Source organism: Neltuma alba, unplaced genomic scaffold (genome assembly GCF_004799145.2).
Source record: "Neltuma alba isolate B1F8T4 unplaced genomic scaffold, ASM479914v2 tig00011013_pilon, whole genome shotgun sequence".
Taxonomy (NCBI): domain Eukaryota; kingdom Viridiplantae; phylum Streptophyta; class Magnoliopsida; order Fabales; family Fabaceae; genus Neltuma; species Neltuma alba.
Window position 1 is genome coordinate 294,459 of NW_021635766.1, and position 21,490 is coordinate 315,948.

The 21,490-nt window shown below is 31.2% G+C and overlaps 2 protein-coding genes across 2 annotated transcripts; both read right to left on the minus strand.

Moving 5' to 3' along the window:
- Positions 1–290: 290 nt before the first annotated feature.
- On the minus strand, positions 291–2,228 carry LOC114760699 (putative pentatricopeptide repeat-containing protein At1g12700, mitochondrial). The gene is made up of 2 exons (XM_028949983.1): positions 1,198–2,228; positions 291–699 (listed from the first exon to the last, which is right to left on the minus strand). The coding sequence occupies exons 1-2, from the start codon at positions 2,048–2,050 to the stop codon at positions 593–595; spliced, it is 960 nt and encodes a 319-aa protein (XP_028805816.1). The 5' UTR covers positions 2,051–2,228; the 3' UTR covers positions 291–592.
- Positions 2,229–4,520: 2,292 nt separating this feature from the next.
- On the minus strand, positions 4,521–15,350 carry LOC114760698 (caffeoylshikimate esterase). The gene is made up of 10 exons (XM_028949982.1): positions 15,348–15,350; positions 9,069–9,243; positions 8,689–8,882; positions 7,635–7,664; positions 7,080–7,206; positions 6,838–6,984; positions 5,941–6,071; positions 5,554–5,691; positions 5,330–5,428; positions 4,521–5,079 (listed from the first exon to the last, which is right to left on the minus strand). Exons 2-10 carry the CDS (start codon positions 9,121–9,123, stop codon positions 4,846–4,848), a joined length of 1,155 nt encoding a protein of 384 aa, XP_028805815.1. The 5' UTR covers positions 9,124–9,243; positions 15,348–15,350; the 3' UTR covers positions 4,521–4,845.
- Positions 15,351–21,490: the final 6,140 nt, after the last annotated feature.

Here is a 21,490-nt window from a genome sequence, read left to right on the forward strand (position 1 = left end):
ATCTCAGCTAAATTTATAAACAGGACAATACATATATCAGGTTCCTTATATTTATTATGTCAAGTTCTCCAGTCACACATGATCATGCATCTTATTTTTGAAATATTAGCATTTAATAGCATTTAATTATAAATTCACATTGAACAAAAAAGGATGTATGGTCATGTGTGATTAGAGAACTTCACATAATGGATATAAGAAAGTTAACCTAAGTTTTTTCATTATAATAAATTTCAGCCTAAGTACCTATAAGATTAAAATTCAAGCATATGATATAATTTTCCCAGAAATTGACCTTCAATCACGAAACAAGCTTTTTAAAGATCATAAAGCAAGCATTAGAGAATAATTTCAATTTTGGCTTATGTAACTTTCATACTGAAACATGCTTGTAAAAACTATCCACTACAATGACAATGACATCAAACTATATTCTCCCCAAACCAGTTAATTAACTGTGTAAATTCACAATACAAGCTTTTGCTAACCACTCATGCTGGCTAAACATAAATATTTGTGGAACAAGAGCCAGTGTATCTCACTTTGTTTTATTTCTTCAGCACGCCTCTATCAATCATTCTGTGTAGAAGTTTCACTGCCTTGTCATTCTCATTATTTTCAAGAAGATATCGAATAATAATTTTGAGAGGAACGAAATCAGGGAGGCAATTCTTCTCTTCCATTCTATCAAGCAAGGCCCTGGCTTCATCAAGAAAACCCAGTTTACAAAATCCATGAATCATAGCAGTATACACGTGCACATCTAGATGATAACCTTTGGCCAAAAGATACTGAACCAAATCTCCCACGCATCATTTAATCTACCACCTTTGCACAAGCCATCAATAAGTATAGTGTAGGTCTTCACACTAGGCCGGAATCCTTGATCAACAATTTGCCTAAATAGTGTAATTGCCGTGTCAAGATGTCCCATTTTGCCAAATGCATCTAACAAGATACTGTAAGTGATGATATCAGGGTGAAGACCCCTCACACGCATCTCATAAGTAACATCTTGCACACATGAGATTCTTTGTGATTTGATCAACCCATCAATAACGGAATTATAAGTTACAACACTAGGAACCAAATTTCTGAAATGCAATGTCTCAAAAAGATCCATCGCTTCATCCACCATTTTCATCTTAAAGCATGCATTGATCAAAATATTATAACTAAAAAGGTCAGGAGCCAAACCATTTTTAATCATCTTATTCAGAACTTCCTTAGCCTCAATGATATTATTAGTCAAACAATGTCCATGCATTAAAGAAGTGTAGGTAACAAGATCATGTCTTTGATCACTCTTCACCATCATAGCAAATACAGCTTGAGCTTCAATAATCCTTCCATCTTTACATAATGCATCAACTAGAATGTTGAACGTATAATTATCTGGGTGGATGTCTTTAGATATCATCTCACTAAGTATTTGATTTGCTTGTTGCCATTGATCCATCCTACAGAAGCCATGGATAAGACTGCTGTAAGTATAAACATTTGGAGATACCCCACGATCAATCATTTCAAAATACAAATTGCGTGCATCATTGACAAGCCCTTCTTTGCAAAGCGTATCAATGATTGTGCTGTAAATAACTACATTGGGCTTAACAATGTGCCGCTCCATTAATTTAAGCAATTTAATGGCGGATCTTGTTTTTCCCATTTTACATAGCCCATATGTTAATGTTCCATAGGTGACTTCATCTAACTTAAATCCTTTGGCCATTATGTCATCATAGAAATCAAGAGCTTCGCCAACATTATGATTAAAACACAGTCCCTTTACTAGTGTAGTCAAAATTATAGCATCTGGGTGATAACCCATCTTGAAAATTTTTCCCAATATAGAGAAAGCAAAATCCATCAGACCCAGCTGGCAGTAACAATTGGTCAAGATGCTCAGGTTACATAAATCTGGCGTGAAGCCTTTAAACTCGGCTTGTGCAAGAAGTAAGATGACATGGAGATAATGTTTCATCTTCACTGTAGACCCTAAAATCCTATTAATATGGCGCCTAGATGGTGGAGGACGCATGTTTAGCATGCGATTGACTGAAGCAATAGCGTCGCCGATGCTGTTGGGATTTGGGGAATGGTGATGAAAATAACATTCGAGATTGAGGGAAGAAGGGAAAGAAAAAAGGAAAGTCGAAGCAGAAAAGAAAGAAAATTTGGTGAAGGAGTACCTTGCAACAGCGGAAGATAAAATCTTCAGCTTCAGATTGGAAGAGCTGAGCTCCGACGCTGTGTATCTAATCTAATCTGGGGAGGCGATATAATAAAATGAAACTTGTTTATTGCGCGTGTTTAAGGCCCTCGGGTCGTTTTCTTTTTTTATTGGTAGAGTACTGGTTTTTTTTTTTGGGGGGGGGGGGGAAGAAATACGGTTTTATTTTTTACAATATAAAAATAGGAAGATTATGAAATTATGTGATGAAATTTACTTTTCCATAATGGGAAAATTCCAGTTAAATTTAATTGAAATATTATAAACCAGATTCAGGCTTACATTTTCATCAAATTCCTAACCAAGTCTACTGATTAGAAATTTTTTTAATTCTTTGAATTTACCTCAATGTCCTTAACTATTGACTAGTCTTTTCCCTCTCAAGATAAAGACAACATTTGAAACACATTGTGTTTAGTATACCAGCTTCATTAAATTGTGTTTAGGGCACCACCATTCAAGAATAAGGCAACTTTTCATTATAATAAGAATGCATATTTATACTGATAAGAATTGGTTCAGATAGCAAGGAATCGACTAATAATTTATAAGGCTATGGGTTCGAATCTCACTGCTGAAATAAAAATCTTATTGGTGAATGATATTTAAGTAGCTAATATCTTATTTTTATTCTTTTGGATGGCAGGAGGTATATGATTATTAGAAAGAAAGGGAGAAAGATTATTGATTGAGGACAAAGGAAAGAGGCTAATAAACATTTAAGGGCACTGATGTAAATTTTTAGGATTTGAAAATTCCTAATTGATCCTCTTGCCTAACTAGATTTAATTAAGGATAATTACGATAAGATCCAAATAAAAAAAATAATTATAAAACAAGTCTCAAAAGGTTTCATTTCATATTTTGAAACTTGTCATTACATGCTATTTAAGTTGTTATTAAGGCTTTTTGGTAACTATTTTCCTTCCTTAGAATCTCATTATAATTCTCTCTTTAATTAATATTTTTCCTACTATGACCAATAATCAATTGATTTTCAGTTTCAACCACAAGTTTCTGAAAAAATAAACTAAAGACTTTTTGTTGGCCAAAATAAACTAAAGAATTTTTTGTTGGCCATCTAACTAAAGAATTATTACATTTTGGACTACAAAGAATTATCACTTTTATGATTGTAAACTATGCGCATGTTTGATTAGTTTCGTCTTTTTTTCACCTTTTGCATAATGTTAAAAAAAAAATCACTTTTATGTATCATTACTTTATAGTTTCCTTCCCAATATAGATATCTTATTAATATGTTTATCCAAATTAATTTCATCAGACATAACCTTCTTCAATCAATCTTTATTAATAAAGTTAATATAACGGATTAAATAGAAAAAATATTCCTCCTTTGAGACTCGGAAAAAATAGGTTTTAATTATAAAATTTGATTATTGATATGCAAATTTTTAGTTACACGAAGAAGAAGAGAATGCCTGACTTATGATTTTGCTTGATTGAAATGGAAAAAGAAGGTTCTTTGTGACTCAAAAAGAATTTTGATGAAAATAACCGCAGCTAAGAATTTCGATCTCATTTATCATTTCAAACTCTCAGTGTCTATCCTTCTGATTTCAAAAATAAAAAATAAATAAATAAAAAAAGTGTGTGGGTGATAAAAGGAGGGAGGTTTGACAAAACTTCAGTTAATAATTATTAAAATTCGTATGTCCACTTCTAAATTTTTGTATCAACCTGTATAATTTTCAAATAAACACTTATTATTTTGTTATTGTTAGTTGTTAAAATACATATGTATGTATCCTTGTAAATTCACATATAAACTTCACCTAAATTTTGTCCAAATAATATATATAATAAATATTCTCACCATTGAAATATAATTATGAAAACGTCAATGTTAATATTTTATGTTGTGTATTTTTTTTTTTTTTTTTGAAAGTTATATTACGCGAGTGTGAAGATTGTCTGACCCTACCCACACCCCAACTCACCATTACCATTTAATGTGTCCTATCTTGTTCATTTTAAAAGCCAAAAAATACTTTCAAAAAATACTGAGATAAATGAACAGGTTTTGTTTTCTTTTTCATAGTTTTTTTCCTCATGGCTTAGGAATTAGGGCCCCTTAATTTGCGTAAAAATCATGCTAAAAAACCATGTTTCATTCCCTAATTTTGTAAAATCAATTTAGTCTCAATCCACAAGAATACTATTTTGTCCATTTATCATATCATTTATCCAAGACTTAACCCACATAGGAACCAGTTGATTTAATGGATCCCAAACTATGATGATCAAGTATAAGCAGCTTCTATCAAACTAGAAGAATCAAAATCAATGATATCAACAATATATTTAACAAAACAATTTGATACAAACAAATCATAATCATGTCAAACACAGGAAATAAATTTTCTAGCCTACAATTCCTTTTTTTTTATTCTTAAATGGTACAAACATGAGCTAATATATAGACATGATCTAATAAATGGCTTAAATTGTCATAAACAAATGTAAGTTCCAAATTGGATGCTATCCCTCTTTTTATTCAAACAACAATACAGCTTTCAATTTGACTTCCCATAAAAACAATCTGAATAATCTTCAACCACGAGATAACACAGATCAAAAGTCTTCATTCATCAAGATGAAGATGAATTGTGTTTTGAGCTGTGATCATCAAGCCAAGCGATGATATCATTGAAAACCTCAAGTATTACTTCATCAGGCTCACCCTCAAGAAGGGAATGGTAAGCATGCTTGTAAAGCTTAAGCTTCTTCTGAGAACTGCTTGCTTTCTTGTGCAACAGTTTGCTTACAGAAGGATCTGTTACAGTATCAGCCTCCCCATGAAGGACTAACAGTGGTAATGAAACCTGCAGATCATAAACCAATAAATGTTAGGCCATCAATTTTTATTGCTCTATTGTTGTAGGATCAGCCCCAAGAAAAACAATATTTCAAAACTGACAAGTTTATTGATTTAGTTAATTACTATATTGTTACCGTTATGGAATTTGGATCTGGCAAACAGTTGAGGCCGCAGATGGTTCATTGTTCATTAAGGTGTAGTTTATTATTCATTTTTTAAAAGAAAAGAAAGTCAAGGTCAGAAATCAGCATACTTTCTTTCAGTCGCCGTTCTATTTCTTGGGTAGTTCTAAGCATTTCTAAAGCAGTCATTAAGCGAGGATTGTCCTTGTAAGCAATAACATTATAGGCTGTCTGCAAAGAGACAATACAAAGATGTCAAGCACAGGACTGGACGAGGAAAAAACCTTGATACCTCCAAGTCAATGCAATGGACAAATTGGAAGACAGAATGGCGACTGAGGTTAAAAAATACAAACCAGTTCCCTCTTCTTTAATTCTCTGAAGGCAGCCTCAGCTAAATCTTTCTGTGGAACTAACTTCTGCTTTGGAAGCACATTGGCTACACCAATCAAGATCTGAGTGAGCAACCATGGTGGGGTCATGTCGTCTGCAATCTGCATAGAGCTAACAGTCAAAAGGAGATCAAAGAAACACATGCCACAACTCTTTTAAATTGAGGATAAGACTGCTAGAGTATGTTTGAATAGAGGATAATAGAAGAGAGGCGAAGATAAAACTGTTCAGAGTTAAACCTAAATCAAATAAGATGTACAAATTATAAGTTCGCTTCCCTTCTCTTTTATTCTCTACAATTCAAACATACCCTTGAGCTGGTTCAGGTTTAGGATATGTAGGATATTTACTTTACACATAGGCGCAACAAGAATGGCACCATCCCATGCCTTGGGCTGTTTTAGGTGCATCTTTAAGACCACAGCTCCACCCATAGACTGTCCAAAAAGGAAGCAGGGAAGAGATTGGATCTCTGGGTTTTCTGTCAGGGAACCAGTAAAATTGTTTGCATGAATATTAAAAATCAACAGTGTCGTATCTCCCCCAACATTAAGTTGTTTGCAATATAATGAATGAAATTTTGTTGTTTACTTGAAAAACATGCCTCCCACGGTAAATTCATAGTTCTAATTTGTTGCTTGCAATGTAATGAATGAAATTGTGTAGTTTACAAGCAAAGTATGCCTTCCTTGATGAACAACAGTTATAATTTCTAGCCTAAGAATCGTATGTTAGAAAACAGGAACAGATTAGAGTTGGACCTTTCTTTGAATACATAATGACACAGGTTAGTATTTTCCTAACAAAGGGTGTTCAACATTCAAAACATTTCCTAGCCTGTTCTCAAGTTCTTATATTATATTTCCAGTAATAACAACATTCACTTCTCAGTATTAACTTCACATAGATCACTTTCAGAAGGGAAAACTATGAAAGCGTTACACAAGCCAAATATGATATTCATTAGCACAAGATCCCTGAACTCCTTGTCTAATGTGCAGAGAACCAAGACACAAGCATTTTACCCACGCTGAGAACAATAAGGGATACTCTTTTTTTTAATCCTTTTTTTGGGTTTGTATAGCTCTTATTGGAATTTGAAATCAGATGTAGCTCTAGGGATGCCTCCACTGCCATAGGTTTGGCTATCCCCTCTTAATGAAATTTGTGCAACTCAAAAACTTCTTTTCATACAAAATATGCAAACTGATAAACATTGAGACAGGTTTTAGTGTGGTTTTAATTACCTTTGACTTTGGAATAATGTTCAATCACATCATCAACAAGAGTATCAAAACTTGGAATGTAGCAATGGAGACCTTCTGAAAGACCAAATCCAGGATAATCCATAGCAAAAGCTCCATATCCAGCTGATACCAGCTTTCTGGCTATTCCTGAAGATATATCCATAATATAGCTAAGTTGGTGTAATCAACAATGTAGCTGTATCAAATTACTCGGAACTGAGTTCTTAATACCAACCACATGCCTTCAAAGAAGAAAGTGCAAGTGTCTGCATAGCCATGACAGTAGAACACTGCTGCTTTGGGCTTAGAAGTTTCAGGAAGCCAGCTTTTGGTAAAGATTTCAATACCCCTTGAGTTCACCTCATATGACTGCAATCATGGCAGACATTGAAACACAGAGGGAAGTCATAATGGCAAGTGGTTATTCTGCCGGCTGCCATTTATATATATATATATATATATATATTGTGCAGTTTCTGATATCTGGTATATTGGGTGATATCTGAGCATTGGTTTGAGCATTACCATTTATATTTTGACATACGAGAATTTTCATCTAAAATTTAGAATTCGGCTCAGTCAAAATTTGAATAGATGACATGAATTAAATGGGGAAAATGACAACATAAACTAATTGCTTAGTAGTAAATGAGTATTGGAAATGAAGCTGATATGGGGATGGCGAAAGAGGATAATGCCAAGGAGGCATAGATGAAGTTACAGATTGCATGTCAAGTAAACTCCTAAATAATGACATTGCTGAAATGCATAAGTGCTTCGGTTTATAGATTTCTAACCTCCTTTATTTTCAGTCCGTCACAAGGGGTCTGCATAACACAATCAAGCACAAAGGAATGAGCATTAACATTTTAACGACATAAAGCTTCTCTAATGCCTAAGCTGTACGGGATAAATTGTCAACGCCACAAATTGATGGACTTGAATGTTCATGGAGAGGGAAAATGAAAAAGAATATAAGCAATCTGATAGCAAATTTAACATTACTATGCTTATTTTACAGGGAGAGGGAGACACAGCGTGTTCAAGGTACAAGACTAAAGAATTCTACAGGGAATAGATGAAAAGAGAACAACCAATAAGGTCAATAGGAGACTTAAATTTTCTTAGGTAGAACCACAATCAAGATTTCAACCACCATAAAGGATCTAACTCATGATCAGGATTATCTACAATCACAAAAAGTGATTATATTAAATTCAAAGAGTCCCCCCCCCCCGGGTTTAACCGGTGCATCGCAAGAGAGAGGAAAAAACAGAGAGAATTAGTATAAGAGGAGAAGCGATACGCAATTACGTTCTTTTGTTATTTCTTCAAATATGTGTGACTATATGATTATTACAGAAGACTAGATTTGAGTTAACTGAGTTGTTAAGATTATTTAGTATCTTATATTACCAAGATTTGACCCCTCCTATATGTTAGAATTAAAATCTTAAATGTATCGACCAACGTCAGAGAATATACTCCCGAAACTATGCCTCAAGCTATAATGACCAGGAAAAAGAAAATACAGAAGTCTCAACTACCATATTTGATATCATTAATGCTCTCAGAACTAAAGAAAAGCTAGGTTGAAAAGAAGACACAAAAAACAAAAATTATGGCCGGCTGGATCCGGTCTACCTAGAAACAGAAGGAATCCACAGCAACCCCAGGAAAGGAAAATGAAGTGAAAGCAAATTGTAAATTTTTACACACAAACACAAAACTGATGATGTGATTTGTCAATTTGAATAACAAAAACAAAATATACCAATCCTTTGGGTGAGGGATACTGTATCGCTCAACTCAAAACAAGTTACTATAATATAAATTAATCAAGCACCATACCTTAAACAGTATATGGTCAATCCCAAGCTGAAAATGCTTGAAGGCCTCACGAGCGCGCCTTCTGGCGGGAACTTCATCCATATTAGCATCCAAAATCTTCTGCAATTCATCGTCAACTCCAGGAAACCTCATTCTCGGCGCCAATTCTTTTCTCCGTTTCCTCCGACTTTGAAAACAAACAGTAGCCCGGAATTCTACAAACCATCCAAACACTGAAATTCAGGCACAGAACCAAATGAAAAGAGGAAAAAAGAAGCAATGTGGAAAATCTGTTCCGCCGTTTAGGGCAAGACTAATGCAAGTGATGGGAACAGAATATTCAAAATCAGAAATTCCGAGGAATAATCTGCATTTTTGGATTATAATAATAATAGCATTACCGTGGGAAAATAAGGAGTGGTGGCGCCTGTATAGCTTTGAGGGCTTCAAATCCATGTGGCTTTGATTATTAGTTTATTGTAAGCGAGAAAGACTAACAAGGGAGAGAGAAAGTCCGAGGAATCAGGGAAATGTGACCGAGGCAAAGAAATGAACTGGAGGAAGATAGCGTCTGATCTGAGTGGACCGTGATTTCAGCATATATATATATAATAATAAAGGAAGGTGGGATTTGATTGTCGTGTGAAAACTCATTTGCATTGGTGGGTTTGGATTATATTACCAGTGGCTGGAAGCTTCAAAGGAGGAAGAAGACGACATTAGGATGGGTGATGCAAGTTGCATGTAAGAAAACACTTGGAGCAGTTTCATTTGACGCTGTCACTCCCCCGAACGCAACGCAATCTCAATCTCTGACTTTGCGCCATTTTCTTTTCTTACTGTTTTTTTTTTTTTTTGTTTATTACATTTTGTACGGGATAACTTAGAAAATGAGTTTGTTTTCTGTTCAAAAAAAAAAAAGAGTTTGCTTTAGCTGTCTACAAAATTTAACTTTTTTTTATATAAAATAATTGTGGGTTGCGTGTGTTCCATATATAGAAGGATATAAAAAAAATCCCAAAAAAACATCTTTTAAATTTTAAAATCTTATATCATGAATTTAAAAAGATATGTTACCATTTTTTTTAAATATAGTCAATTACTTTTAAAGTGTAGGTGATAAGTGTTCTTTGAAATTTTAAAATTTAAAAGTAATTCTCAAATTAATCAGCTAACTCTTATATTTAAGACCAGAGGCCGTACCTCATACCCTTAATATAAATGCTAAATAATTAGTTTGATAAGATTAAAAAAATTAGTTAAATTAGCAATTTATAACAAATATATATTGACTTTCTTAAATTAACCTCTTTAATCATATGTGTTGAAAGTTTGAAATTATTCATTGATGTGAATTCCTCACCTTTGATGGGAATCTTTTATAAAAAATATTAAAAACTTGAAAGATAATATGAATTAAAGTTTTATATTTAAAACTAAATATAATCTCTAATTATAATCTAATCTAATAGAAAGAGGTAGCCCCTTCCCAATATAAGAAGCAAAGTTTGAATCTTGATTAGGAGAAGTATAGTAGTCAATCAAAATAAAATGTTATTTTTAATTATTTATATTCAAAACTATTATCTTACTCGTCTGGTTTGATTTTAGTTTGAAATATAAGATTTTGAATCATTTTATTTTTTCTGTTTATCATTTTTTTGGTAGAAAACTTTTTCTGTTTATCATTTTTATCTCAAACAAGTTTATCTACCGTTTAAATTGATATATAATCTAATTTTATCTAGAGGTCATTTGGAGACATCATATCATATTTGTTAGAATTAAATAATTTATTTACCTTTCTTAATCTATTTAAATTAATTAAGGAGGGTATCTTGTAATACTTTTGTCTAAAAAAAATTGCACATGTACTCCCCCTGATATAATTCGTCAACTTACTCTAGTTCACAAATTTATAATTCTTTTTCAAAACAACTCTATTGATTGCATTATCATACACTAAATGGAATTTTCATTTCTAATCTATATAATTAAAGGAGATATTTTAGAATAACTAACACGTATTTATTACAAATAATTTAACTAATTTTTAATTAATGTAAATTAATAAGAGGAAGAATATTTATTGTTGCTGTTAGCACAATAGAACATTGTCTTGATATTTTTAATTTGTAATCGACCAAAAAACGATTTTTTTGGTATAAGACCGAAAAAGGATATTTTTAATCTGTAAATGCCATGTCTACTGTTTCATGGAGGCTTTGTGGATATTAAATGTGCAATGCAGGCAATTAATAAATGGGAAAGAATGACTGGGTTTAAGTTTTCAAACGGGGTTGCGACATTAATAAATGAGAGAATTGCAATGAGATTCTAAAAACAACATAATTATCAAAAAGTTTCAATAATAAGTTATAAGTTATTATTTTTTACTTTGAAACTTATAGTTATAGATTACTTAATTATTATTGAAATTGTTGGAAGGAAAATAGCAAATAAAGACTCCCAATATATGAAATTGCGATTTGGGATTCTTAATTTGAAAAATGACAAATAAAGACCCGATCTCATATTGAAAATATGAAATCTTGGTGAAATGTCTGAAATGCCTCTCAGCTAAGCTGTGATTTGATCTACCGAATTTGTTATTCACTAAAGTGAACTTGTCATTTTTTATAATCAACTTGTCATTGGGTATATCCTCAGCCAAATTGTGATTTGGTCTACTGAAATTGTCATTCGCTGAAGTGACCTTGTCATTTCTTATAGTCAATTTGTCATTTGACATACTTGAATTATGATTTCAGACATTGCACCAAGATTTCATATTTGCAATATAGGATCGGGTTTTTATTTACTATTTTCCAAATTGAGGGTCCCAGATCACAATTTCACATATTAGGGGGTCTTTATTTGCTATTTTTCCATTGTTTAATAATAATTTTTTTTAAGACTTTGTTGCGCCTCTCCCATAATAAATTGGTAACATTGTTTTCTTTTTCTTTTTCTTTTTTTTTTTTTTTAAATTTTTGTCAAAGAAGGGCCTGCAGTCCTTGTAGGCCCCACCCTCTTACGTGCAATTTTGAGCTTTCATTTTCTATGGTCTATTTTTCCCCTGTTGGTTTTCTGATACCGTTTTGTTGTCTGTCATTTTCTAATTCTTTCTTCCACACATGCAAACACAATCATCATTTTTCCTCTTATTCAATAAGAAGACAGAAAGTTTGAGAAAAAATATCCCTGTTAGGAGAAGTGTCTACATTTAGTGCTCAACAGTACTTCGAATAGAATTGCCTCCAATAAAAGGATACCAATACTTTAGCAAAAGAAATAATAATAAGAAGATAGAAAGTTTGAGAAAAAAATATCATTAAAATTTTTTTGGTGAGAATGACTTAAATTAGAGTGTTAATATTTTACATGTATAGAATTCGGTACCTTTTGTATATAAAAATTTATTACGTCATTATTACCAATGTTTTTTGGGGGGAAAAAAAGTCTTCCTCCCATGTTCACAAAATATTTACATGCCAAAACATGATTAACATAAAATATATACTCCATCTTTTTTTCCCAATATAAGGGGGATTTGATTAATATTCCCTCTTGGCTGAAATATAAACTAATATATTTATCTGTTTTAGTCATAAATACAATATCTCAATTTGTTTTACCATGTAAGTTTATAATTTTTCCTAAAGTTTGGGATTTTTCACCAAAAGAATAGTTTTTAATATAAATAATTAGAATTGATGCTTTGAGTGACCAACATATTTTTTTATCAATAATTAATTTACCTAATACTTTTAATATATGCAAATTAATTATTTATCTTTTACATTTATGATAAGAGAGGAATAAATATGATTGGAGATGGTTATCTTTCATTTTGTCTATTGATGCTTGATAGAATAAGAAGGAAATTGATGGCGTAAACGGTCAAAATGAACTTTAGATCAATGCAAGATAAAAAATGATATTCTCCCAACCTTAAATATAAGACTTATTTTTTAGTATAATTATATTATAAAATGAGTTTTATATTTAGAACTGAATGAGCAATATATTTTTGTTTATATGTTTGATTGGCCCAAAAATAAAGATACGGGGTGGCAATATGTTATAATTACAGAAATTTCAATTTTATAACTATGGTTAATGGTTATGCTATCCGTTTACTTCAATTCTTCTTTTCAAACTCTCGAACCATTTCCCCAATTTTTGTTCTTTCAGAAAAATTAGGAAAAAAATTTCTATTAAAAAACTTATCAGTAAAAAGAACCTGATAATTTGTCGATTTTCTTATCCAGCGGACAGATAGGTTTAAAAGACTGATACAAATAGATTTTAAATTGTGAAAGTTTAATATATCCCGAAAATTCAATTATAAATCTTGGAAAAGGTGGAGAATTACTCGTGAGCAAATTTTAAAGCACAGGAATTTTTCACGACTAAGGTTCTAGGATTTATATTTGATTTTCTGATGCTTGCAACTAAGCTTTTAATACTTAGAGCTAGTTTGGAATGGTTTATAAGCACCTTTATAATTAGTATTTATAAAATATAAAATAAATATATGAAAGGAATTTTATTTTGACTTGTATAAAATACGGTTATAAGCATTTAAACAAGTCAACCTAAAAGAATACTTGTATAGTTTCACAAGTTACTACCTATATACAGCTAATATGTTAGAATTTGTAAAAGGTTTTTTTTAAAAAATAAAAGTTCGCGTAAAACATGCAAAGACCAGCTAGCTAATATTTGTCTATGACTAGATCTTTAAAAAGAGTGATTTTTTAATATTTACAATTAGGCTATGTTATCAATCAAAAGAATATTTTTATGGAATTCCTTTTTTATTTGTTATTATAACTTTTTTCCTTTTCATAAAATCATTATCTTTATGTTTTTTACTATTATACATGTGTCTTTTTATTAAAAGTAATTTTATTTGAGATATCATAAGTATTTTTTTAATTGAGGATGATCTTTACACACACATATATATAATTTTACTAGTGTTTTTTTTAGGTACAGTATCCTCCTGTTAAAAGTAATCTTATTTGAGATACAGTCGAATACTAAATATGGGTATTTTTTCCAATAAGGATTTGAATTTTTCTCCTTTTTTTTCCTAGACACAGGTATCTTCTTACTGAAGGCGATCCTGTTAGAGGCACTATCCAATAATAAATGTGGGTACTTCTTCCAGAGAAAATTTAAATATTGACCGGAAGAGTTATCTATATTTATGGAGTGTTTGACAACTTCTAAATCATGGTTTCAGAAGCACTTTTCTGCAAAACGAGACAAATTCTTTCACATATTTACTTTGTAAACCGTAAAAGCACTTCTGAAACCATGATTTGGTTTCTATCCAAACACTCCCTTAATATCTGACAGTGTAATTGCTTTTAGTAGGAGGATATTTTGAGTCCGAATTAGCCGCCTTTCTACGTCATTCTCTCTTTAATTCCAATGTACTGTTCAATAAATGGGCCTTCAATCGATTAATTGGCCCATCAAATGCTTTTGCTTTGGTGTAACCCAACAGAAACCATTTATCCAGTTTTAATGAGTCGTACTTTATAAATAGTTCGGCGAAAAAAGTGTAAGGCATTAAGTTTATAAAATCTTGTAACAAAAAAAAAAAAGTTTATAAAATCATGCGGACAAATATCTTCTTCAAACCCCCATATTCCATTTCATAGTAGGGCTGCCCATTAGTCACACTTGATCCCTAGTAAATTTCCCTCAAGTGTGAATTTATCCCCCCCCCCCCAACATGCATGCCCCACTTTAATTCTTCTATGAAAATAGTAACTTGGGAGAATTGTTAGAGTTCCAAAAAAGAAATATACTCATTTGGTCTTATTTATAAGACAGAGAGAATATATATTTTGATCCCATTTATAGGGTATTGAGAAAAAAAATTTTATATGAATATACAATTTTATCTTTTATTTATTATTGTGTTGATTTTACTTATATTAGGTATAATATATATATATATATTAAATAGGGATAAAGTTGAAAAGTTTTTGAATTGTAAATGAGAGTTAATCAAGTTTAAGATTTTTCTTGGTTTATATGAAATATGTTGGAAGTGACTTATAAATAGGAACAGAATAATAATTATTAAAAGGTTTCAATAACAATATAGTAGCATGTAATAACAAGTTACAGTACAAAAAATAACAACTTCTTACTTATTATTGTGACCTTTTGGTTTCTTTTGTTACGAGTTCGTGGTAATTTTCCTAATTACTACCTATTCCTACCAAAGAAAAATAGTTTAAATGTAGAATCTAATGATGAAATTAAAAAAAACATTTGAGAAACTGGGGCATTATAAAGCTACTAGAGAGAGACACACACACACATATATATATATATATATGAGAATTTTAGAGAGATCATGTGACATATACTGTAACTAAATAATTTTTCAACTTTCTTATTTTTCTCAAATTAATTAACTATGTCTTATATTGAAGGTTAGGAGTAATATATTAGTTTATAAGTTGGATAATTTAGTTTGAAGAAAATGACAAATTATGAGATAAAATAGCTTCTAATTGACTTAAAATTTTAGCATTGTCGGGTTTAATTAATCGAGGCTCTCTCAAAGGTAATTTTTACATTCACAAGAAGTCGAACTCAAAACTTTATGCTCACTATATAAAGACGCCATCGTTAAAACTTTCCAACACTCCCTTTAGGTTATAAAGATCTCTTGATTGCTAATTTGACCTAATTTTTTGTTTTTATTTTTTGCATGATTTTACTGTGATGTTATATAAAAAATAAAAGTAGTAATTCACAAATGGCATCAAAATAATAAAAAAATATTTACAAATCTACAGTACCTCTAATAAAATTAAGGGATAATTAATCTCCAGGTCCTTATAGTTTCATCTGATTTTTAATTAGGTCCTTATAAAATTTTTTCTTTTTATCAGATCCTTTTACTTTCGTGTGTTTTTAATTAGGTCTTTCTATTTTTTTTCTTTTTATCAGGTCCTTATAGTTTCACTTATTTTTAATTAGGTGCTTTGTAGTTTTTGAAAAATTATTTATTAACTTTATTCTTTAAAATTAATTTCATTTTAAAATTAATAATTATATAATTGGACAAAATAATTAATATAATCATTTAGTAATTAATAAATAATCCAAATAATAATTATACTTAAATATAAATTATTTATAATCATATTTTAATTTTAGAAAAATTTATTATTATAATTTGAATTTTATAATTATAAAAATTCGAATTGAAAATAAATAATATATTTGTTTAACTAAAAATTTAAAAGAATATTAACATAAGATTGTTACAATAATTTATTATTTTTAAAATGTTATTATTTGTAAAATACAAAATAAAAACTACAAGGACCTAATTAAAAACAAAATAAAACAATAAGGACCTGATAAAAAGAAAAAAAATTATAAGGACTTGATTAAAAATATATGAAAGTATAAGGACCTGATAAAAAGAAAAAAAATTATAGGGATCTGATTAAAAACCAGTTGAAACTATAAGGACTTATATATTAATTATCCCTAAAATTAAAGCAAAACCTGTAGATCTATCTCATTTAAACCCATGAAAATGTTTAGATCTACCTAGCTAGTATAATTTCATTAATAAATAAGAAATTTAGCACTTAATGTGTAATATAATAATTGTGTATCTAGATTCCAAATAATGTAACGGTGCTTAAAAGAAGAAGCAAAAACGAGAGAGAGAGAGACATATGATCCGTCACGAGAAAAGAGTGTCTCTACTTTCCTTGCTCTCCATTTCTATTCACTCCCCATCTCAATCATAGAATTGAAATTTAAATGTCCAAAATTCATATGTTAAAAAAATTATTAATAGGATGTTAATTTTTTAAAAAATAAAATTAAACTACTAAATTTTAGTCATGATAATTTAAAACAATAATATAAATTATTTTTTAAAATATGAAATTTAATTTTAATGGTTGAAATTGGAGGTGGATGGAAATAGAGATAGGAAAGAAGGGATGATCAGTCACCTATGTTCTTTTTTTTTTTTGTTGCTTTATTTCTTTGATTAGAGTCAATCTTATTTAAAATACTGCCAAGTACTAAATATAAAAATTTAAATATTAGTTCATTTCATTATAAGGGACTAACTTCTTCTATTAGACTATCAATCACCTATGTGTTTGATGCACGTTATGCAATAGTGTCGTCGGGGATTCCTTCCCTTCTTCTTAACACGCATACTTCCAAATTCCGATCCATCTTATCTGCATTTAACTCCTTTTAACCTTAACTTTCTCAGTCGGTCCGTGGGCCCCACCGTTCATCATGTCCCTCCGTCCACGTTTCCATCATGCAAATTTCACGTTAACTCATCATTTTGATCTTCTTCTTCTTCGTTTCTCTCTTTTCAATTTCTCTTCAGTTACCACCACTTCACACACACACGCGCACACACATCTCTTCAAAATCTCGTTCCATTTTGAACAAGCCGAACCAATTAAAGAGAAGATGAGAAAATTGAAGACCCACATGATCTCTTGTATCGTGGAGGGAAATTAAAAGTGAACTTTCTCGACAAAATGGCAAAGAAAACCCAGCCCGCAGAAAAACTGAAGCAAGAACTTGCACGTAACCCTCACAAGTCACAAGGTGCGCAATGTATGTCTGTGTATATAACAACAGTTTCCCACGCTCTCACACTCCCATCACTTCACCAAAGCAAATCTCATCACCTTCTTCTTCTTCTTCCTCTACCTCTGAAAATGGATCATGACGGGCAGGCAAAGCTTGAGCAAGAGGAGATGGATCAGTCAGAGCAAGAGAAGGCGAATAAAACAGAAGAAGACAATAATGCAGCAGCAGAAATGGCCATTATTAATGGACAGAACGACAACATTAATAATAACCCCGGCCGCGACGGCGACTTTAATTGTGAAGACTTGTGGGAATTAGAGGACATCAACCAGATGGAGACTGCGGCGGCGGCGGCGGAGTTCTACGATGTGAGAGGAGGAGGGTGGGGGGAATGGAAGCATGACGCCGGCGGAGAGACATGGCGGGAGTGGGAGTTCTACGCTGCGAATAATAATTATGAGGAAAACGATTGGGTCATCGACGACCTTTGGGTGTTCGAGGATCATCATCACCAACCTAATAATAACAAAGCTAATTACAATCTTGATTCTGCTTCTGCAACAAACCCTAGAGACCCTAAAGCTTGAGCCATTCAGATTTCAGAGTCTGTATTATGAAGTGTCTATATGATCTGATGATATATAGAGAGAGAGTCTGCAGGTTTAAAATGAAGTTTGCGTTTGTGGGTATCTTAATATTTCAAGTTTGAATGTGGTTGTCTCAGTGTGCGTTTGTGAGAAATGAATTAAGGTTCATATTGTCAGAGTCATTGAGTTTGTATGTGTGTGAAAGAGGTCACCATGTGATTGCATCTCTGATAAAAATGTTGTTTATTGATCGATCTAGTTTCTTCGGTTTTTTATTAAATACTCCTCAATATAATAGCTTAATAACTGATCGATAAGCAGAAATCAGAAAATTATTAGTTAAGTTATTTACAAAATAGTATCCGTTCATAGATTAATATTAAGTAGATTAATTTGACCAAAAAAAATAAATATAAGAGATAAAGTAGATTGAGATTTTCTATTTAGAATAAAAAAAGTGAACTCCCTGACTTGTTTTTATATTAAGGATTTGAGATAATATATATAGATGTCTTTTTGTTATTATGTACATTTGACCCTTAATATGAAAACTAGTAAGGGATTGAATTTGGTCTTAAGTATAAGACTCAATCCATTTTGTCTTCTTTATTTATTCAAACTAACTACATTGATTGCATATGTCAAGGGAGTTTACATTAAAAGATAATTTCAATTCAAATGATTCAAAAAGGTATTTTAGGAAAACTAACACATATTTTTTACAAATGACTAATTTAATTGTATTTCTTAATCTAACCAAATTAGTTATCTTATTATATTAAGGACCAAAATTAGTGGATGTATATATAATTGATCTCTAAACGCCCCTTTCATTTAATAATAATTCCTCCTGTATACAAAACGTAAATAATAATTAAGCCTGATTCTTAAAAAATAATCACTAAAAATATTACTTTAATAATAAAAAACTGAATACATATTTAATAATTATGTCCTATGTGATTCTATGTTTTTGAATAAATGCAAAATAAATTTACTTTTAATACCATAGGCAACAAATTGAGACTCCATGCATTGGTATCTTCATTTCGACATCTTTTCTTCCTATCATATCTCCATGTTTCATCCATGTTATTAATGCTTTCTTCATTTCCCAGGTTTTTATGGATTCAGGGATTTTATGTGGCTAGCAGCTAGTAGTATTGTTACTCTTCTTGCATGAATGAGAAAGGAAAAATTAAAAAAAAACCCCAAAAAATAAAAGTCTACTATAATTTAAAAAAGATTAGGCACATATTAAAAAACCAAAAGAATAAAAATATAAAGGATTATAAACAAATTCACCAAATTCTCCACTACTTTTCTTAAGCACCTTGCCCTTCCCATTTGAAAAAGAAAACAGATGCAAAGCATTCTTCAAACTATAAACTAGTTAATGCGTTTAACAATGCTAATTTAAAAGGGTTCCTTAGCTCATGCAGAAATCATGTGTCCAAAATTACTGTTAATTAATATCATTATGTGTCCCTGAATTAGACACAATATGGTGTAAGATATTGATCCTCATTATGCTGGCAAAAATAAAAAAAATGGTTAAAGTGTAAATTTGTCCCAAAATTTTTCATTAATGAGCACTAGGTATCTGGAAATTTTTTTGGCTCAGTGTTGCCTGGAAGTCTCCAAAGCATAGCATTGTTGCCTTAACTATTATCCAGATTAAGTTTGACCATTCATTGACTAAATATATTGAGTGGGCAGGTTTACATGCGTGTCATCCACTTCACTTTTTTGTCCTGAAAGTTTTTATTCAAGAATACTGGGCACCTAGAACTTTTTTTGGGAGCAGATTTGCCTAAATTACAGCCAAAATTGAATGATGTCTGTCTAAAATTAAACAATTTTTTCTGTCTTTTACAATACAGTAACGCAAATGGTATAAGAACCATGTCCAAGCAGATTTTGTCTCTCTTTCAACTACCGCAAATACAAGTGGCATAACATTTTTATCATCATCTTGTGATATGGCCATAAGCAGCGTGCCCTTATACTTTCCATATAAAAATGTTCCATCAACTTGTATAATGGGCTTTAGGTATGAAAATGTATCAATGCATGGCTTGGATGCCCAAAACATATGGCGAAATATTCCAACTAGTTCCCCATTCACATTGACTTGAGAGCACTGTTTATTTAAAAATTGTACGTATGATTTAGGCATGAAGTGTTATACTACAGCTAACCACCTTCGGAGTAAGGAATATGAGATCTCCCAATTCCTGAAAGCAACAGCAATGGCTAATTATTTTGCATTCTATGCCTTCTTATATGACACTATATAACAAAACATGAATTGTATCCTCTCTATAATTTGAGACAATTTCACATCTGGCTTGTCAGTTACCATTGCTATAATACAAGATGATATAACATCAGCATCTAACTTTGGATGGTCTTGAGTTAGTGATGTGCTTAAGCATGTGTGGGCCCCCCATATTTTGTAATCTGCCAAAAGTTTCTGTTTTCCTTCTTATAAGCTCTTACTCTTGAATTGCAATTTTCACCATAGTTAATGTATTGATATTCTTCATACTTTTTACATGAACAATAGACCTTGAATGCGTGATGAACATAAACAGAGTATAACTTGACTGCATGTCTTAGAACACTAATAACATTGTTGAACATCTTTTCGATACGTAACTCTTCATTAGGACTGAAAGGTAGAATTTCTTCTAATTCGTTGAACTTAGGAGCCATAGCTGACTCAACATTAATATGCAAGAAGAAAGCAAATGCTAGCTTATTATCCTAGTTTATCTCGTCATGCTCATCATTGTCATCATTATCATTCCCATCACCAATATTTGAATAAGAATAATATTCATCTTCATCCTCAAATTCATCCATAGTATTTTCCATCTAAGGAACAGAACAAGATGGCCTATTGTTGCCACCATTTGGGAAAAGTTTAAATGGGTGAAGATTTTTCATTTGATCCCTAAACATGGATTCTTCTTCTATAATGTTCACCTAATTACTACTTGATGGAAGAGTATTTCCAACATTGTTGTCCATTAGTTGTGATTTAGTATGACCATCATCTTTCAAGTCACACATATTGGCATACAACTCTACATATGTTAGCTGAGTTGAGAATTGAGGGCTCACTTGCCACGTTTGTTATACATCTAAATCATCTTCTAGATTGCATACTTGGTATTGTGGTGCATTTATGTACATAGGATATCTGTATACTAGATTTGTCACAATTTTATTTGGAAGAAGTCATAGCGTTCATTTGCCCAATAACTTCCTTCAATCTACCCAATGTAATATTTAGATCAACTTTCACTACTTTCACTCTATTACACTTAAATGTTGTACCGGTTGGGCCTTTAAAAATTCATCCATTTGCAAGTATGCAAGTATACACACAAACTATTTTCTATGATCCATTCTGTTTTTTTAAATAATACATTATAATTATTAATTAAGCAAAAATGAATTGTAAAACTAAATTAACTCCGTAATATCATTATTTTTAATTCAATTATTGATATATTTTTCAAGAGAGAGTGGTAGAATAATCATTTACTTAGAGCTATAAAAATTAGGCTATTCTTTTACTAAGAAACTCATTTACATTTTTAAGT